Source organism: Vipera ursinii (assembly GCF_947247035.1).
Source record: "Vipera ursinii genome assembly, chromosome: 3".
Taxonomy (NCBI): domain Eukaryota; kingdom Metazoa; phylum Chordata; class Lepidosauria; order Squamata; family Viperidae; genus Vipera; species Vipera ursinii.
Genome location: NC_139516.1, coordinates 21,495,650 through 21,516,911, shown reverse-complemented (window position 1 = coordinate 21,516,911; position 21,262 = coordinate 21,495,650). Strand labels below are relative to the sequence as shown.

Below are 21,262 nucleotides of genomic sequence, written 5' to 3'. Positions count from 1 at the left end.
AGTTCTCAAAGGTCAAGCAAAAAAGGATCCTGAGTCAGAAGATTCAGTTTAAGCAGAGACTCTGGACGTTGCTGCTGCTGAAGGTAGAGAACACATAAGAACTAAATAATAAGTGTTCTGCTGGATCAAATTCAATGTAGATCAGCATTATCTTCTCCCTCAAGGCTGGTCAAGTTGCCTCTGAGAAGCACACAAGTAGAACATAAACTCGTCCAAATAATTTTCTTAATCAACATTTAATACCATTGCAGCACATCACCCTACAAAGGAGGGACCTAGGGAGCAATCTCTTTCACCCAACAAACACCAACTGAAATCAGCCCTAGAGAAAGGAAGACAACCTCTGTAAAACAGTGGTCCCTATTCCCAATACATGGAGATGGCTTAGAAAGATACCGTTATTGATGATACTGAAAGCTACTGAGAAATCAAGACGTACAAGGATAAATGCACCACCACTATCTCAGCTCCATCTCAGGCATCTACAACATGATTAAGGCGGCTTCAATACTAAATCCTGGCCTGAAACTTGACTGAAAAAATCTTTTAAAAATCCACTTCTCCAGGGTTATCATCAACTGCAAATTGGCTACCTTCTCCACAATCTTCCTCAAAAATGGAAAGCTGTAGAGACTACATAATAATTATAAAGAACATTTGGGTCGACTTCCAAAGGTGCTTTTTCAAGAGCAACTGGATTTCTTTGTTTTCCTTGAAGATGTTTTGCGTCTCAGCCAAGAAGCTTTTTCAGAGAAGCAAAATGTCTTCAAGAAAAACAAAGGAAATCCAGTTACCTCTTGAAAAAGCACCTTTGGATGTTTTGCATGACCTGGATGATTGAGAGTCTCTATAGGCATTTGAGATCAAGGACTTTGCTGAAATAACAGGGTTTTTGTTTGTTTGTTGTTATTGTTTTGGAAGAGTTTACAGTATTTTGCAAACTTCACAGAGATCTGTCCAAGGTTCTGACAAGGCTTTTACCTTTGTCTTTTCAAGTGTGAATAAAGTGTGACATTAAATGTAAGCATGCCCTTCTTTCTACTACTTTAGATAGGCATTCCTAAGGATCCAAAAGCTGAGCTAGGGCAGAACAGAAATCTTCATAGCTACTTGAACTGTTTGGATTGACCTACTAAGTGTAAAAAAAGGTTTTGAATATTATAGATTGTGTGCTTCTGTTTTTGCTGTCTCACCTGATTAATAATTATCATATGTCAATTAAAGATGATTCTCTTAGAGTTAGATCAGGGAGTGGGGCAGGCAGGGAAGTATATCATTAAAAAAAGTTATCATTTTTATTCTGGTCTATGACCACAATAAATATTTGATTTCATTTCTCATTTAATAATACGAAATCATTTGTATCCACCAGACTAAATTTCATTCCATGCAGTCTGTATTTTTGAAACAGCAAGCAACACAAAAGCATAAACTCTAGTTTTTAATGGATAAGCAGGTGGCGGTAATCAGTGATTTTACACCCATATAACTATGAACTTCAAAACAGAATGTACAGAGTAAATAAATTTGTGTGTACAAAATGTACAGAGTAAGTAAATTTGTGTTACCCAAATTACAGTAATAAATTCTCCCCCCCAACATTCCTGCATGGATGTGGACATTTCTATCCATGATAAGAATAGGATAGGATAGGATAGGATAGGATAGGATAGGATAGGATAGGATAGGATAGGATAGGATAGGATAGGATAGGATATTGTCAGTTTGAATGTACACTAATCAACATACATTAAAATAAAGTTTCATTGCATACAGCTCTCAAAGGATCACCACCTCCTATATACACTACATATGACAAAAATAAATACAGAATTGTGCATATACATACATATATTATATGACACAGAGAAAAAACACAGTCTAGTTCAGATTATGTATACATGTGCATAGCGAGAAAAACGAATCTTGTGAGTTTACCAGGTGGATGGCATAGGGAACAAAGCTATTACAACAGAGGTCTCCAACCTTTTGGGCACCAGCGACTAGTTACGTCGAGAGAGATTTTTCCGCAGACCAGAAGAGGTGTGGTTTTGTGTGCTGCCTGCATCCCACGGATGGGGCTTTACTTGTTTGTGTGGACCAGTTGCTGGCATGCCACAGCCCAGTACCAGTCTGCGGACCAGGGATTGGGGACCCTGTATTACAGAATCAGGTAGTTCTGCTAGAAATACTTTGAAATCTCCTCCCAGAGAGGAGCAAGAGAAACAGACCATAAAGTGGTGTGTGGGATCTCTAACAATGCTTTCAGCTCTAAGCACATAGTGCAGTGTTGGCGAACCTTTTAGAAACCGAGTGCCCAAACTGCAACCAAAAACCCACTTATGTATTGTCAGGTGCTGGGTGGGCATGGCCCATTGGGTGGGTGTGGCCAATTGGGTGGGCGTGGCTGTGGTGGTAACGGCAGACTGGGTGGGACTAAACAGTTCAATCAACTCCAACTTTGCGAGATATTTTTTTTTCCCCGCAAGAAGTTGAAATTGATTGATTGAACCTTTTTTTTTTTGCACACAGTGTCGGAGGCCTAAAGCAGAAAGGTTTTATAAAACCCAGCTGAAGATATGCCCACAGACAGGCCCCACAGAGAGGGCCCACAGAGAGGGCTATGCATGCCACCTGTGGCACACATGCCATAGGTTCGCCATCACGGACATAGTGCTTATAAGCAGCACCCTGAATACCAGGGAGCGAGCTTCCTATGATCTTCTCAGCTGTCCTTACCACCCTCTGTATGGACTTTCTATCTGAGGCACTGCTGCCACCAAATGAGACAGTGATACAGTTTGTTAAAATGCTCTCAATCATGCCTCTGTAAAAAGTGGCCAGGACAGAAGGAGAAAGATGTGCTCTCCTCATCTGACGCAGGATGGTTTGCACGCTTCACTAAGGATGAGGTGTGGAGAGACCAATTCAGATTGTTAGCTCTTTGCATCCCCAGATACTTAATACTGCTGCATCCTTGATACTGAGTGGAGTATGACTATGCCGGCTTTTTCTAAAATCTACAATGATCTCCTTTGTTTTATCAATATTTAGAACCAGGTTACTTTTATTGCACCAGTCCATCACCTCTTTCCTATAAGCATCTTCACTGTCATCCCAGATAAAATCCACCACTTCCGTGTTGTCTGCATACTTCACAATGTGATTTGTAGCAGATTTGGCACAGCACTTGTGGGTCATCAAGGCGAACAGTAGCAGACTCAGGACATAGCCCTTTGGGGAACCCGTATTTAAGGTGATGGAGCTGGAAACTTTCTTTCCAACTCACACAAATTGGGACCTATCAATAAGAAAATCAAGTATCCAATTACATAAAGGAGTATTAAAATTAATAGGCCCAGTTTGTTCACCAGATGCTGAGGAATGATTGTGCTGAATGCTGAACTAAAATCAACAAACAGCATTCACACATGAGTATTCTTCCCCTCCAGGTGCGCCAAGCTAAGATGAAGCACACAGGAAAGTGCATCTTCTACAGAGCGGTTCTTCTGATAGGCAGACTGTAATGAGTCAAATGTAGAGGGAAGGCATGAAACCATATAGTCTCTTACGAATCTCTCAAAACACTTCATCAAAGTATATTGTTTCAGTTGTATGTGAGTAACTGTACTGCAAAGGCAAAGAAAATGTGGCTTTTCTCATTCAAATACTGCTACCCTCTTTTGGAGTCACCTGACAATGAATCAAAAGACCAGTGAAACAATCCTGTAAATTTGGCTCCAGTCTATCTATATATACCATGATCTTTGGGGCTGCAGCATGGAAAAGTAGCTCTAATACCAGGCTAGGCATACATCTATTATAGAGCACTGTCTGAGGTATAGTAGACATTAAATATTTTTCATTATATTAACTTGTTATAAAGTTCTATATTTGAACATTGTAGCTGATTAGTAAGTCACTTGTTGAAGCCTGGTGCTAATCAGTTCCAGCAAGTGGGTAGACATTCAGCTTCTTTCTGCACTGAATTTAAACAGCAGAGAGAAAGATAAACCATCCCAAATTATAGCAGCCTTGCTACATCTAAATATATCTCTCAAACAGTAGGTAGCATGCAGAAAACCCCTCTACTTTTAATGAAAAGCATGTTCTGGAGAATGGGACAGAGCTTGCTTTGGAAATACAGGAAATATAAACACAAATTCTTTGGGGAACTGAAAATGTCAGAGCTGCCATATCGATCTCCAAGCCAAACTGCAGAAAACTTTCTCACTGATGCCTGTTCTGCACAAACAAGAGCACTCTCTCAAAAGGCAACAGAACTCAGTGTTCTGGGAAAACTGCCTGCAGAAAGGGAGGGGCTGTATTAATCCAAAGTGCTAAACTGAACCAGGAAAAAAAGGGCTGACAAAGAGAGACTCAGGAAGACTCCAATGAATGAGGAGGAAGTCAAAATTTACTAGTAAAGAATAGGAGATGCTTCTGCTTAGCACATGGAATCAATGGCATTTCTGGCAATGGGATGACATAGTTTTATATATGAAAGAGGATTACTAGGTTAGGGAAGGTTACTGAAGAATGAAGAATCTCTAGCCTACTCTGTTCCTAACGGGACCTACAGAGCTTTTGAGTAGGTATTTTTTCCTTTCTACTACTACTCTATTTCACCCATGGTTTGTCCTTCCTCTTTAAAGGAAGATGCTCTTAAATTCCTTTCAGAGTATGGATAAATCCAGCAGAAACTCATCCAGCAGATCACCAACATAATTAACTTTACCCCAATCCATGTCCCGCCATTGAACGTCACTTGAAAGGAAAGGATACAGCATGAATGAAGCTAGCAGGATGATGCAGAGCTACCATCCCCAATCTTAGATGGTATGGGGTGATTCTTTCCCATTAGTATGATGCATGCCTTCCCCAAGGGGGGGGGGAACATGCCTTTTGGATGGCCCATCAGATCACATGAGTACCTATTTTCAGACCTCAATCAAGCCTACTTCCCCACCTTCCCCAAGCAAAAAGGAAATGAATATGAAAACTGAGGAATCTACAGTATTATATAAATCTTAAATAGCATCTGCAAGTTGTCATAACTTTCATGGGAATGATGGAGAGAGAGAGGGAGGGAGGGAGAGAGAGAGAAAGAGAATATTACATTTAGAAATTATTATGCTGTACTAGTGATATTATTAGAGGGACGCGGTGGCTCAGTGGGTTAAGATGCTGAGCTTGTCGATCAGGTCGGCAGTTTGGCGGGTCGAATCCCGAGTGCCGCGTAGCAGAGTGAGCGCCTGTTACTAGTCCCAGCTTCTGCCCACCTAGCAGTCCGAAAGCACGTAAAAATGCAAGTAGAAAAATAGGGACCACTACGGTGGGAAGGTAACAGCGTTCCGTGCGCCTTTGGCGTCTAGTCATGCCGGCCACATGACCACGGAGACCTCCTTGGACAAGCGCTGGCTCTTCGGCTTTGAAACGGAGATGAGCACCGGCCCCTAGAGTTGGAAACGACTAGCACGCATGTGCGGGGGAACCTTTACCTTTACCTTTTTAGTGATATTATTGCTGCCTCACTTTTTTTGCCTAACAAGTTTTAAAGCCTAAGATGTTTGAATTCACGTTGCCTCACCTCAAGCTTCAAAAAGTCTCCAAATCAGTTTTGCCTGCATGCCTAATTTCACTTTGCTTCTACAAACTCACCTATTTTAAGGTCCTTTCCAATTATGTGGCCCACTTTCAGTACAGAGAATTCCTGCCATGCACCACCAGCTTCCTTCAGGTTCACATGGCCCCGACTCCCTTAGCCTTCCAGAGGGCTGTTAAAAACTGGTTTGTTTTTTTTCTCCCCAAGTATTAGGGCCATGGCATTTGTGTCTCGGTTATTTGTTTCTTGTATTGATTGTTTTAATTGGTTATGAATTTTTGTATTGTTTTTGGATGGGTTGCTCACCACCATGCTATGTATTTAAATGGATGGCTGTATACATTTCCTAAATAAATAAAAATAAATTCCAACACAAGAATATGGCCATTCTAAATCCCAGCCTACATTCTGAACCATTAACCCAGGTCCTCCTTGATCATGAGTGTGCGGGGGAAAACTAGAATAAAAAAAAATAACATTTCTTGATGTTTTAAGACGGATACATGAGATATCATTGGAATATGCTTATCATAGTATACAAAGAAAGAGGAATCCTTCTTAAGTAAACAATATCCCAGTCAAGGAATTAGCAACGCAGACAAACTAACAGTAAGCAACAACCTAATCAAGGAAGCAGCAAGGACACTAGCACTGATGATGCTATACTTAGTTTGATAATGGAAAGTCTCCAAGAAAACTACCCAGCTCAGAGAGCACACCAAGGACCCCACAGAATCCTTCTTTTAAATAAAGGCTTATTTTAAAACAACAACAAAACAAAGGAGTCCTACACTCCTTCATTTTGCAAATAAAAACTTGGTCTCGGCTTCATCCCTGTGGATGAAGCCACCCTCTCTCCAAAAATTAGAATCCCAGGCCCATTTCTCTGCTAAAGTCATACCTCTAGAGCCCTAAAGCCCAAGATGTAAGATGAGTCTTCATAAGAATTAGAAAAGGGGAAAAAAAGATGCTCCCTTCTCCTTAATCCAGAAACAACATAAAACACTTATTTCCATGCATTTATTATTAAGAACACTGAGTAACAGACATAGACAGTGCACTCACCTGGATTTCCGCTTGCAATAAACGAGCAAGTTATCAAAAAGAAAAAATGTTCTCTCCTGGATGTTTCCTGCTGAGATTTTTAGTAAGTTTCCTTGAAGCAAAAGCTGGGTCGAAATGTCTGTCAGGTTGGAACCCTACAACACAAAAGAACAATTTCAGGATTCGACCCATTCAGAATTCTGGAGTCTCAATATTAATCAAATCCATCCTTCACAGTTACAGCTACTTAGAAATTATTTTACTGAATCTGTTGTTAATGTTCCTTTTCATCTCTCAAGAAAATCAAATTTTAAAAAGTAACTTTCTCTACCTTAATGCCCTCCATACAAGATATTTACTAAGATTTGTTTTGATATACCTTTCAACTATTCAGTAACCAGAATTTGCTCATCTGCATACATGGATATTAAAAACGAACAAAACCTATACAAAGCCACTATAACAAGAGAGCAATAATATATATAATATATAACGGCAAAGTAAAACCAGTTGTAAAATAAATCAGAGTAAAAACATTAAAATAGTTGTTTAAAAGCCTAAGAATAGAAAGGACTTTACTTATCACCTCCCAGAAACATCATTTTAGCTGGGATGATAGGAAACACAGCCATTAATAGAATCTTGCAAGTCTGAAATTACATCTCCCCTTCCTCGCCCTTACAGCCCAACAAACTAGAAGGGGGGTCCCTTCTGAGACATTTGCCATTCTCTCATTTCTTCTGTGGACTCAACTGTCTCTTATCTGATTATTGTTTAATATGTGGGGGAGGAATAGTGAACTGAAGACATCTCTGCAAGAGTGGAGCCAATGACTGCAGCAAAGACCAAGGAACCAGTAAATAGGCCTGTTCCTTGAAATCTCTCTGGATAAGGAGAGAATACGAGATTATCCATGTAAGCTCCTGACAGTTGTTCCCTACAAGAGATCACAGGACAGCAGTCTCCTGCACATTTCTGCACTGGAAGACAGGAATAGCCATTTTGCCTCGCATGGTCAGCACCTTTTAAAGGACACCAAGTTCATTAAACTCATTTTCTAAATACTTTTGATTGCTTATGAGCAACTTTTTAGCTATTGGAAGCTTTCAGAATGACACGTTTGAAAACACCAGGTGAGTTTGCCTTCAGTCCTAAATGAAAGAATATTTTAATCATAAACTTGTCAAAAATTTGAAGTAACAACAAAAAGCTAAATAAGAAATCCAGAAAGTATAAACAGACTAAGGGTCCAGATAAATTTGGAATGTAGCAACTTTTACAATAAAAGTTTACAGTACACAGAGACTTGTTAAGGACCTGAAGAATTCTGTGTGATAGGATAAAGATGAAATGAAGAGAAATCAAATATTTGAATGAATTAAAATTATCTGCACAAGGTTAAAATAAGACATGTTGTTACTTATGACAACTTTTTATGGACTTCCTGCTGACCCTAAGACTGAAAAAGTGGTGTTTTATGGTTTTGCCTATAAATAAGAGATGGAATAAGGGATGAAGTGATAAATTGTTTGTAACCTTGGAGGGGATGAACAGTCGCTAAATTTGTTTGTACTTGTTGGATGGAAGGCTGGAATACATATTTCTTTTTCCTTTTTTATTGCATTCTTACTTTTTCCTTTTTTCTTGCACTTTTTACTTTTTTCTGTTCTCTTAAATTTTAGTTTGTATTAGATTTTACTGTTTTAATAAGAATTTTTAATACACACATGCACATATGCATATGACACACACACACACACACACACACACACACACACACACACACACACACAATCTGTAGCTCTTCTTCCTGTCTTCCAAGGTCTTTTCCATATACCATTACAGTACTGCACTTGAGATAATCTATTCCCAAGATGTTTAGAGTTGTAAAAATTAGAACCAGCATATCGATTAGAAAAATGGATTGGCAGACGTTGCAAGCACCACTATTACATTATTTTTATCTGCTCTCTCAGTTCAGCCAATTTATTTTAAACTAAAAGAAGTCTCCAGGACATTTTGAAAGACAGTCTTGCATATATACCACTTTGCAATATTCCAAAATTATAAGGGAGGGAAGTATCAGAGCTAAGTAATCCAATTTTATGTTTCCACCTATAGTATGATTTCCTAAGCATGAAAACAATGCAGGTAATATATTTCAAATAACAAGAAATAATTCCTGGCCAGCAAATTACTCAATTAATTCAATTTATAAGAAACAGAACAAAAAAATAGAGAAAAGTATAAAAATATATTTCTTATTTTGCAATGTGTTTGGCAGAGACTAACTTCCTTATTTGCAGTGCAAACCAGACTAAGGGAGTATATTAGATTAATACGACCTACTGATGTCTTTCTAGACAAAAAAAAGGGAAAAATTAGTCCAGAATTGTGAAACACATCCATAAACAAAATAACTTTCTTTATATTTCCGATGCACCCATGCTAGCAGAAGTTGCATACGACCCCAGAAGTTGGGTAGTAGCTAGGTAGGCAAACTATAACCAATTTTGCAGATTTAATAAAGTACTATTTGTAATAGTGGTAAGGCAAAGGAACATCAGCATCACTGCACAAGAGAGATGACGCTTAGAGAGAGACTAGCTTTCTTCAAATCATTTGCTGAATTGGTGGCAAATGTGAAACATAGAATTAAATCAGGAACCTCCTGGCTCACAGTTCAGGTAGATTAGTACCTATTATGCCACATTCTTAACTCTATTTAGAAGAACCTGCTGATTCTGAGTTCAGGATCTCGTAACATTTATTTGAAATAAATTATGCATCTATGTCTGACACAAAAATGATTCTGAATTGACTAGGCCTATCTAATCCACCTATCAACTTTCTTTTTATAGTCTATATGTCATATATATAAATCCAATAAAATAAAATAAAATAAAATAAATATAGTTATGTATTGTTCATATAGTTATTTCTAGTTCTTAAAGATCAGTTTTTCCTAAACCAGAATCTTCCAGATGTCTTCAATAGACAATGAGGATTTAGTCTAACAAACCAGTTGAGGAAAGCTATTTTAAAGGGTATAATTTTCATATCTTGTTTGAAATTCTTGGATGCTTAAGTTATCCAATTAAATCAAAGACTGGAATTTGGTTATAAATGGCAAGCCGGGTTACAGAAAATGTGTTTGGTAAACAAATGTGATGCACCTCACTCAGATCTAAACAAAGAAAAGGCAATCACAGGCCAGAGGCAACCCACATAAGCTATTTATTTCTGTCCCTCTGCTCCCCAAGGAAACACCACTGAAACTTGGCAATACGATAAGCAAATATTGGTGGTAAAATTTCAGCCTGTTTTCTAAACTTTTGATTGGTTTTACCAATAGAAATGGGAATTATTTGCGTATGTATCTCATCCTAACATTGAACCCCACCCAAACATGGGCTAAATATAAAGCACTGATATAAGGCAATATACAGAAAAAATTAAAAACACTAATTAAATATTCATATCATCAGGTCTGTAGCATGCCTCTAACTGATGGGAATAGAAAGTACTCCATTACAGGAGTAAAGTAAAGTAAATATTAAAAAAGGACTACGAAGATCAAATGTAAGAATAACTCTGATATCCATGTATTTTTGCAGTTCGCTCTCTATACCGATTTTTCTTTTTTAAAAGTACAATATTTTTAGGAATTGTCCTTCTTTATTCCTTCTGAGGAATATAGAAGAAATATCCCTTCTGGTTATAATCCTTTCTGGCTATAAAAACTATATTCAATTAAGATCAGCTTCTAATATGGACAAGCTTTTAGAAGTACATTTTGGGGATTTTTATGTAATAGTCCAAAAAGATGATGTTACCTTTTGAATTCTCTATGCGATGGGATAAATCAGCAAGAAGCTTTTGTTTGTCTAAAAGAAAACCCTGATAAATATATCAGAAATTCTTGTAATTCTCAGAATCTTTGTTGTGCTTCATTTAAATCCTTACAGCAATGCTTAGCCAATCCCATTTGTTTCCTCATTATTACTGTTGTTAATCCACTACTATCCTAGCCAATCCCATTTGTTTCCTTATTATTACTGTTGTTACTCCACTGCTATCCTGGATTAATTTATTATTTTATTTATTAAATTTGTTTGCTGCCCATTTCACCATGAAGTGACTCTGGACAGCTTACAATGTTAAAAAATGGATTTGGGTTGGCAAAGTAGTCACTGAGACTTCAAACCCTCAATTCAGAATAGATTTCTATTTGTGCTCAGACACTGAACATTCTATCTGAGCTCTGTTGACCAAGCTTGCTATCCAAAAAATAACATTTTTTTTACATAGCTGGCTATCTACATCATTCACATGGCTCCAGTTGGATGCCAAAAAAGAAGTCTGAATGAGCAAATGTACAAGTCAAAACAAAACAATCTCAAAGTGGAATAAACACTCTAAACATGAGGAAGTTTACATGACTTCTAACAGATGTGTCCAGCAAAAGAATTTCGGCTGGTAACCATCAGTCTCTCAAATACAGGATGCTCCAGACACCAATAAGTCCAGGAAGTTATTTAGCAAATTATATTCTAGACAGTAGAATAAAAAACACATTTGCTCACTGGAAACCTCTCCTCCTGCTTAATCTCTGGCCTCTGTCAAATGCTTATGCCTATCAGACACTTGCAGACATTATTACTGGATGGCCTTTTGTCCAATTAAAAAAAATCATACTCAATTCATGAAATGAATTTTAACCAACTCAATTACAGACTTAAAAATTAGACAGATAAACTGTATTGTAAAACCAAAACAAAAAAGAGAATAAAAAGAAAAAAATAGAAAAAAACTAGAAAACCAAACATAGTATGCAGATATAAATCATGGTGAAATATTTTAATATGGTTTAGAAGACAAGTTAAATTTAATCATAGTAAAATTGGAAGGGACCTTGGAGGTCATCTAGTCCAATCCCCTGCTCAGGCAGGAAACCCTACATTTCAGACAAATGGCTGTCCAGTCTCTTCTTAAAAACTTCTAGTGCTGGAGCATTCACAGCTCCTGGAGGCAGGTTGTTCCACGGGTTAATTGTTCTAACTGTCAGGAAGTTTCTCCTTAGTTCTAGGTTGCTTCTCTCCTTGATTAGTTTCCATCCATTGCTTCTTGTCCTGCCTTCGGGCGCTTTGGAGAATAGCTTGAGTCCCTCTTCTTTGTGGCAGCCCCTAGTCCTTCTCTTCATTAAACTAGACATACCCAATTCCAGCAGCCGTTCCTTATATGTTTTAGCCTCCAGTCCCCTAATCATCTTTGTTGCTCTTCTCTGTACTCTTTCTAGAGTCTCAACATCTTTTTTACATCATGGTGACCAAAACCGGATGCAGTATTCCAAGTGTGGCCTTACCAAGGCATTGTAAAGTGGTATTAATACTTCACATGATCTTGATTCTATCCCTCTGTTAATGCAGCCTAGCACTGTGTTGGCTTTTTTGGCAGCTGCAGCACACAGCTGGCTCATATTTAAGTGATTGTACACTAGGACTCCGAGATCCCTCTCACAGTGACTACTATTGAGCAAGGTACACCCTATATTATACCTGTACATTTGCTTTTTCTTGCCTAAATGTAGAACCTTACTTTTTTCACTTTTTTTACATACATTTGTTCCTTTACTTATAATTCTACTTGATGACCAAAAGCTTAGAATGAAATCTATTACCCACTTTCCACCATACCTCCCATCCTTCAATGTGAGACTGCAATTGCTCAAGAGCTTCCAGCTTCTCCATCTGCCTTTTGGTCTCATTGATATTGGTACACACTGTTTTCATTGCCTGTAATGCATTCAATACCGCTTGATAATCTGGATGTTTAGCAGGTGTCCTCTTGGCTAATTCCTGGAAGAAAGTTGTAAAAAAGAAAAAGAGAAAACAGAAATAAGTTATAGAAGTTATAAGACAAACCAATTTTCCATTATGATGAAGACAGAATGCAATTGCTGAAAAACACAACGGCAAGTAGATGTCTCTAACTGAAAGATATCAAGTTCAAGCATTTTATTAATTCTTGGAAGACTGCAAGACAAGACCGCCCAACTTGCAATCCTCTAAATCTTAGAAGGTTAACAGTTTTCAAACATGTAATTCTGAACACTCTTGTTTTCAGGTTTCTCAATCAGCTCATCAGTGTGTTAGTTCCTGTACTTCTTTCTAAACATTCAGATTCCATATGTACTACTTACGTCCAAGGATTGTGTCCAAGGATGTTCATTCACAGATAGAACAGCGTCAGTCCCTAAAACCTATTACAGGTAGTCCTCAATTTACAACCATAATTGAGCCCAATATTTTTGTGGCTAAGCAAGATAGTTAACTGAGTTTTGCCCCATTTTACAACCTTTCTTGCCACAGTTGTTAAGTAAATTATTTTAATTTTTAAGTTAGTAACACAGTTGTTAAGTGAATCTGGCCTCCCTTCTTGACTTTGTTTGTCAGAAAGTCGCCAAAGGTGATCACAGGGTTCTGGGACACTGCAGCTGTCAGAAATACTTGCTATTGCCAAGTGTCTGAATTTTGATCAGGTGACCATGAGGGTGCTATGCAGCGGACATGTGAAAAAGAGTCATGTCACTTTTTTGTGTGCCATTGTAACTTCAAATGGTCACTAAATGAATGGTTGTAAGTCAAGGACTACCTATACAGTTTCCTCTCCTACTCCTACCCTTTCTTTATAGAAATCAACAATAACAAAAATTTGACAAATAACACAGTCCGTATCAACTTGCAACGAAATAATTTTTGGACTAGTAACATTTTGCTAAAATATCATTTCATTTAAACCTTATAATCTGTTCTTTCTTCCTGGTACTCTTTTTTAATGTAGATAGGTTGTAGCTTGGCTGGAGTACTGAAATATTTTAGTAAGTATTTTCTTCTATTTGATTATTTCATTTTGATACCTTCAAAATCCAAGCTCTAATGGCAAAATTGTGGCATAGCTGTCTCATTCTCCATTTAGTGAGAAGACAATGAGTATTGGAAGACTGAGTTTTGGATTGCACTGACTGCAACAGCAATGCACAGCTAGTAGTCAAGAAAACCGTAATCTACAGAATAGAATTGGAAGGGACCTTATAATCCAATCTATGTTTTCAGATTGGGGGGAGGTTGTTGGGAAAATTTGCATTTTAGATTCCATGTGTTAATTACTATTTAAAGAAAAAAAATAATTCTAAAAACTGAGCCTTGGTGGAGCAGTGGGCTAATGCCTCCTTAAGTAACACCAGCTGCCTGCAATTAGTGCAGGTTCGCATCCCACCAGGCCCAAGGTTGACTCAGCCTTCCATCCTTCCGAGGTAGGTAAAATGAGGACCCAGATTGTTGGGGGCAATTAAGCTGACTTTGTAATAATGCCGCTTGGGGTGTGTGTGAAAGCCCTAACAAGCAGGCATATACATAGAATGAAGGCTACTGCTAAGCCTGTAAGCCGCACTGAGTCTTCGGAGAAGGGCGGGATATAAATGGAATTAAAATAAAATAAAAAATAAAAAAAATATTATGAAACATAAAGAGAAATATGCATACTGAATGCAAGTTGTATTCTCCTGTGATACATTGCTTGACTGAGTGTGCCATCAAATCAATGTTGACTCTTAGTGATCACATAGATTTTTCCATGACATACTGTTTCCAATGTGCTCCTTCAGATTTTCCGATGATGCTCCCATCATCACTATAACTGAGTCTATCCACCCGGCTGCTGGTCATCCTTTTTTCCTCTTTCCTTTCACCTTTCTCAGAATTATAGTCTTCTCTATCAAGCTAGACCTTGGCATGCCATGTGCAAAATTTGATAATTTAAGCTTAGTTATCTGAACACTATGTGTGAAATCTTTTCACTTTTCTGTTTGTTTTCTTGGTTGCCTATATAGCTAGTCCTTGGCTTACTACAGTTCATTTAGCGACTTTTCAAAGCTACAATGGGACTGGAAAAAGTGACTTATGACTATTTTTCACACTTACAATTATTGTTGTATCGCCATGGTCATATGATCAAAATTCAGATGTTTGGTAACTGACTCATAGTTATAATGGTTGCAATGTCCTGGGATCATGCGATCATTTTTTGCAACCTTCTGACAAGGAAAAGCAATTAGAAAGCCAGATTCATTTAAGAACCATGTTAATAATTTAACAACTTACCGGTGGAACTTCGGACCGCCCCCGATCTGCGTTCATTTCGCCGGGATCTGAAAACCTGGTTTTTTTGATCTATCAGGCCTGGACTGAAGGGGTTTTAGCTTTTAATATTGTTTTAATTGTTGGGCTTATGTAATTTAATCTATTTTAATTTATACTATTTTTATATTATATTTCATTCTGCCCTGTAAACCGCCCTGAGTCCTTCGGGAATAGGGCGGTATAAAAATTTAATTAAATAAATAAATTAAATAAACTTCAGTGATTCATTTAACAACTGTGACAACAAAGGTCATAAAATGAGGCAAAACTCACTAACAAATGTCTCACTTAGCAACAAAAAATTAGGGCTCAATTGTGATTATAAGTCAAGGCCCACCTGTAGTATTCTCATAGTTTTTCAGCAACCAAGTTCAAAACCGTCAGTACTTTTTCTACCCTAGTACTTCATATTCCAATTTCTGCTCCTGTAAAGTGTCACAAACCATTTGCTGCATTATTGTGATCTTTGTTTTACATCATGGCCTCTGAATATTTTTCCCAAGGCCTCCATTACTCTTTTCCCAAGTGCTAGCCTGTGGCACACTTCTTAACTTCAAGTTCCTTTACTGTTAATAGATGAATCTAAAATGAAAGCTATCCATCACTTCAACATCTTTACTGTAAATTCTAAAGCAGGTTGCTGTGACCACTGTCTAGTCTCATTGATGTTTAGTATCAGAGCATTTTTCAACTATTTCATTTTGCATTTTTCAATTACTATTATGTGTGAATTAGAGTAGCAGCTTTATTGATTAGAACAGCCTTATTGATTAGATTGCATCTCAACTAGAACTAGATTTTCCTGGTATTCTGAAATGTTACTGTCAAATAGATTAGATAGTAGTGGTGAGATAGACCTAAAACAGGTATATGTGTATGTATGTATGTATATGCATATACACACATACAACACACACACACACACACACACACACGTAGTTCTCACTTACTGACCACTCATTCAGTAACTGTTTGAAGTTACAACAGTGCTGAAGGGGACTTATGACAATTCCTCAAAGTTGCATCACCATCTTCATTTAATCATGATTCACCCACTTGGCCACTGATGTGCATTTATGATGGCTGCAGTGTCCCAGGGTCACACAACTGCCATTTGTGACCTTCACAGACAGTTTCCGACAAGCAATGTTAATGGAAACCCAGCAGGAAATCTCAAGAGATGATATGTGATGTGGTACTTACTGGGCCACAGTGAATCACTTAGTGACCGCAGCTGGAACTGATGTTGTAAGTCAACATGGTTACATCATGTCATGCTTAATAACTATGCCTCTCAGTGATAGTTACTGGTCTCTATTATGTTTGGTAAGTGAGGACTACCAGTAGAAGCATATCAGTTTTTCAAAAAGATCCTTTTGAGAGTCCTCTGATTGTTATCTCAGGTGGTCTCCCCTTTAAAATACAAAATGCAACTATCATGATTCATTAACATGGATTACTCTTGTCCTTTTGAGCAAATGGTAAATTAAGCGACTTTCCTTTCTTCTTTTCTTTCTCACCTTAAATGACTGAGTGAACCCTTAAATATTTCTTAAATGATCATTAATCTTTTGTAGATTACAAAAAATAATGGCTAGTAACAGACACATCAAGTTGAATTACTTTTTTCATACCTAAAAAGGTAACAAAAATATTCAACTCTATTTTTCTACATACAGCCAGATTCTACTCACACTTTAAATACAATCAGCAGCATACTGAGAGGTTATGCAAGCTGAACTTGAGCTAAGCCTGCCAAATCATTGAAAAGATATCACAATCCATCAACACAACAGATGTACACTACTTTGCATGTGACTATCCTTCTGTCTTTACAGCATATATTAAATGTTTGGTTTGGTTTGAGCAAGCATCCATGCTGCCCTTGGTTCCTTCATTTAATACTGATGAAACTGATATTCTTGCTATTTTGCAAAAACCCACAAGTATCGTTGAACCAATTACAGAATCTGTTAGATAGCATTCTAGCAAAACCTATCCCCTCTTGAGCTTTTAATTAAATTCTTCCTTTTAAGCTTATAATAGGGACACTGAAAGCCTGAAGTTATCTTCCCTCCCCCACCCTATCTTGACAGATAGGAGTTTGCCTTTTCATCAACAAAATAAATCCAGCACTTCAAAATTAGGTACAGTGTGTTATCATTTCTAAGTCTGTTTCTAAGTACGAGTTCCAGCTTGAATACAAATTTGGTTTAAGGACAAAGGGAACAGAATTGGGATTTTCATCCATCCCATTCTTGTTGTATCCTTAAATCAACCCTCGGTTGTGCTGAAAGATCCCATCTTGTGCCAGAGAAAGAGTCAACTGTCAATCCAATCAACTTCTATATACAAGGAACGAAGCCCCTCCTGTGCAAATGACTGCTGTCTTGGTTAAAGAGAAAGGGTTAGCACCAGGAACAAGTACTGTGAAGTGAAGAAGGCAAACGCAGAGAAATGAACACATGAAAGGCAGCATTAGAACGGCATTGGGAACAAAATGCACAAAGCACTTCAGTCTGAGCAGTCATTCCTGGGCAGTGTTCAGCTTCATATTGTAGTTACAGGGGCAAGAGATCCAGAAACAGCCTTCATAGGGATTAAGAGAAATTCTGAGAAAAAATATTGTGATAAAGAAATGTTGGACCTGATATTAAAACAAGGAAAATAATTAGTTCCTAAGCTCTAACCCCGTTACCAGGTTGAACATTGAGCTAATAATGTGCCATAGAACTGCCTGCAGAGGCCTGAGAGCTAAAAGTGTTTCAAATACAGAGGGAACTACAATTGAAATATCAGCATTCACTACTGAATGGGTACCATAAATTCTATAGAAGGAGACCTGTTTAATCTATTTTAGTTTGTCATGTAAATAAACAAGTCCATGGGAAGTACAGTAATTCAGTCACACAGTCTAACGTGCACAGAAAAAGCACCATTCTTCTTAAAGACTCTGTATTTTGGACCTCTTGGCCAAAAAGCAAGAGGGATTGTGGTTCTTTACATCATTCTATATTCACACTTGTTCTATACATGCATGAACAATATACTACAACTGAAGCTGCAAATTTGTACAGGTATACCTCAACTTACAATCATTCATTTATCACTCTTTAGAAATTACAGAGGCACTGGAAAAAGATGGCTTATGACTGGTTCTCACACTTAAAACAGTGACATGTGCTTGGCAACTGACATATATTTATGACAGTTGTGGGATCCCAGGGACTTGTGATTGCCATTTGTGACTTCCCAGCCACCTTCCAAGAAGCAAAGTTGATAGGGGGAAGCTGGATTTATTAATGACCATGTGATTCACATAACAACTGCAGCAATTCACTTAAGAACTGTGGCAAAAAAGGTTATAACTTTGGGCACAACTCATTCAACAACTGCCTTACTTAGCAATGGAAATTCTGTCCCAATTGTGGTTATAAGTTGAGGACTTTCTATATATCTGAATTATAGAATCTTAAGCTTATATTTCCCAAACAAAGGAACTGGCACTTTGGAAGCCAATGAATTATCCCATTTCATCTAATGCCAGCAGCTTCCTAAAAAAGCAAATAGCAAAATACAATATAACCCACAATATTGTGAAAAAAACAAGGCAAGCATGCAAAAGGATCAAATGTACTTCTTAGAAGAAAGGATGTTGTTCTGTTGAAACTTGCTTTGTTTTTATATGTTTTTATATCTTGTTGCCACCCACTGACTTTTTTCTACAGCAAGCCAATAATCTTTATTTACTCACTTTGAGAGCAGAGCACGTTTTTTTTTCCTGCAAAAATCTACCAATATCCATATAAAATGATTCTCTTGCTCCCTGTTGCTTGCATTTTGTGCCACTGCATTGGGTAGTATTTCTGCACAATACAAAACTGCTTTTCCCTTGGATCATGTTACTTCTTCCAAATTATACAACGAATAAGCCAGTATCATTTTACTACAGTGAAATAATTATTCTTTTGCAGAACTGAAAACACATAGCTGTCAATTTTCCTACCGGAGCTTTAAGCTTGGGAAGGCTGAAGTTTTAGCACCTTAACATCTAGCTAATTAGCACCATCCTGTCTTTTTTTTTATACAATCCCAGGAAAAGATAAAGGGCACTTGGCCAGGTTTCCATCACAATGCTTATCTCTATTGATTTCTGACACCTACCATCATGAAGGGCGGCAAGTATTATGCTGTTTTGCATTTTCTTTCAAGTAAATCTGGAGTCTGGCAATTCAGTTTTTACCTCTAGGTGATCCTTTCTTAGGAATAGAGGAAACTCCCTGCCTAGGCTACAGCCTGTAATTATCAAATGCCCTTTCAGGTGGTTCATACAGCTGGCAGGCATGGAAACCAAAATAATACAGCCTTGAGCTGCAGCCAGATAGTACCTGAAAATCTAAGATGCAAATAAATGAAAGCAACTATCCATAATCCTTTTGCCAAACAACCATCAGTCTGTTGATTCCAAGGATGTGTTGTGTTACTATGACCTACATATCCCATTAACTTAGAGGACAAGTAAGCAGAGAAAATGCTATTAATCTCCACCCTGAGGATGAGATTTATGTGTAACCACATTGCTTCCAATTCACTCTAATCCCTCATTTTATTCATAGAATTTGTCCTCTCTGAGTGGAATACACTAATTCAGTGCCCAGAGGTTGAAGCATATAGCAGCTGCCTCACTGATGAACTCAACAGTAGTCTTACAGCATTAAGTATAAGCTACAAAAGCATTGAGTAAATAGCTTAAATACACGGATTGTGCAATGTTACTATAAATTCCCCAACCATCAAACTATACTAATACCAAACTTTTTAAACATTTATTGCAACTCAAAATATGCCTAATGTCTAAGAACTGACTCAGGCACTATACCTAGCACAAGTTAAGTTTCTTATTCCGTCCTCTAAAATTGTAATCAAAGGTACAGAATGAATTGTTCCAGCCAAAACTCACACTAGTGATGTTCACATGTGACTATACCATCATGCAATAATCCTGTTTGCCCTTGATAATACAGTTGATTAATAATCATAATTATAATCATAATAAAAGAAGATTCGAGTGCAGGGTGTTTCATTAAAATGATGATTTCTTATAAGGATTTCAGCCACAAAGTTTACCTTAACATTCAATCGGGCCCACATTTTGCAGTTGTTTAGAGGATACAAGTTTGAAGAAAACAAATTAAAAAAGAAACTCAATATAAATTCGAATACTGTTTCCCCTCAGTCATCATAACTTTATAATCATATTACAATATACCTATCCCTTAAATCCGTTTTTTCTCCTCTCTGATTTCCATCTTTTTTCTATTTTTTTTCTTGAATTCACATTCCATTCAATCTTTCCTCTTCTTTGACATTTAGGCCACCTATTCTGAAACTCTTTTCCCTAATCTGATAATACAATGTTCCTCCTCAATGGGACAGCCGCAATCATAACCGAAAAGGAAAGAGTGCCTTGTGATGAAAGATGCCAAAACAAATTTACTTCAAAGCTGCATACTTATTTATTTATTTATTTATTTTATTTTATTACATTTATATACCGCCCTTTCCCTGAGGACTCAGGGCGGTTTACAGGGAGTTAAAAACCAGCAATACAAAATTTAAAAACCAATTTAAAAAAGATTAAAGTAACCCTGTGCAATTAAAAACCCCCGATTAAAATAAATTTCTCCTCAGCCTGGGCCAGAGAGCTCGAAGAGCCAGGTCTTCAGGCCCCGGCGGAATGATCGGAGGTCGGGGGCAGTCCTCAGCTCCACTGGCAGCTGGTTCCAGAGGGCAGGCGCCCCCACTGAGAAGGCCCTATCCCTGGGTGTCACCCGCCGGCAATCTCTTACCGGTGGGACCCTGAGCAGACCCTCCCTGTGGGAGCGCACTGGGCGAAGGGCATTTGATGCTGGCAGCAGGTGTTCCCTCAAATACCCCGGACCCAGGCCATGTAGGGCTTTATAGGTGATAACCAGCACCTTGAATTTCACCCGGAGGGCAACCGGAAGCCAATGCAGCTCGCTGAGTAGAGGTGTTACATGAGAGTATCGGGAGACCCCCATTACAACTCTCGCGGCCGCATTCTGCACCAGTTGAAGCCTCCGAGTGGTCTTCAAGGGCAGCCCCATGTAGAGAGCGTTACAGTAGTCCAAACGGGAGGTCACGAGTGCATGAGTAACTGTGCGTAGGGCGTCTCGGTCCAGATAGGGATGCAACTGGCGCACCAGGCGAACCTGTGCAAAAGCCCCCCTGGTCACGGCTCCTATGTGATCTTCAAAATTGAGTCGTGAATCCAGGAGGACGCCCAAGTTGCGAGCCCTATCAACGGGGGGTAACACCTCACCCCCCCATCGTTAGAGGTGGAATAGTCTGGTTAGCCCGAGATGCCGATATGCACAGCCACTCAGTCTTG

General features: G+C 38.2%; 1 protein-coding gene across 1 annotated transcript in view; it reads right to left on the bottom strand.

The window, feature by feature from the left end:
- PREX1 (phosphatidylinositol-3,4,5-trisphosphate dependent Rac exchange factor 1) overlaps positions 1-21,262 on the bottom strand; it is a 222,180-nt gene that overhangs the window by 76,384 nt on the left and 124,534 nt on the right. Inside the window, exons 6-7 of the mRNA XM_083358786.1 lie at positions 12,346-12,507; positions 6,671-6,804 (exon numbers count right to left, since the gene is read on the bottom strand). Of these exons, the coding sequence (XP_083214912.1) occupies positions 6,671-6,804; positions 12,346-12,507 (296 nt within the window). The remainder of the gene's footprint in view (positions 1-6,670; positions 6,805-12,345; positions 12,508-21,262) is intronic.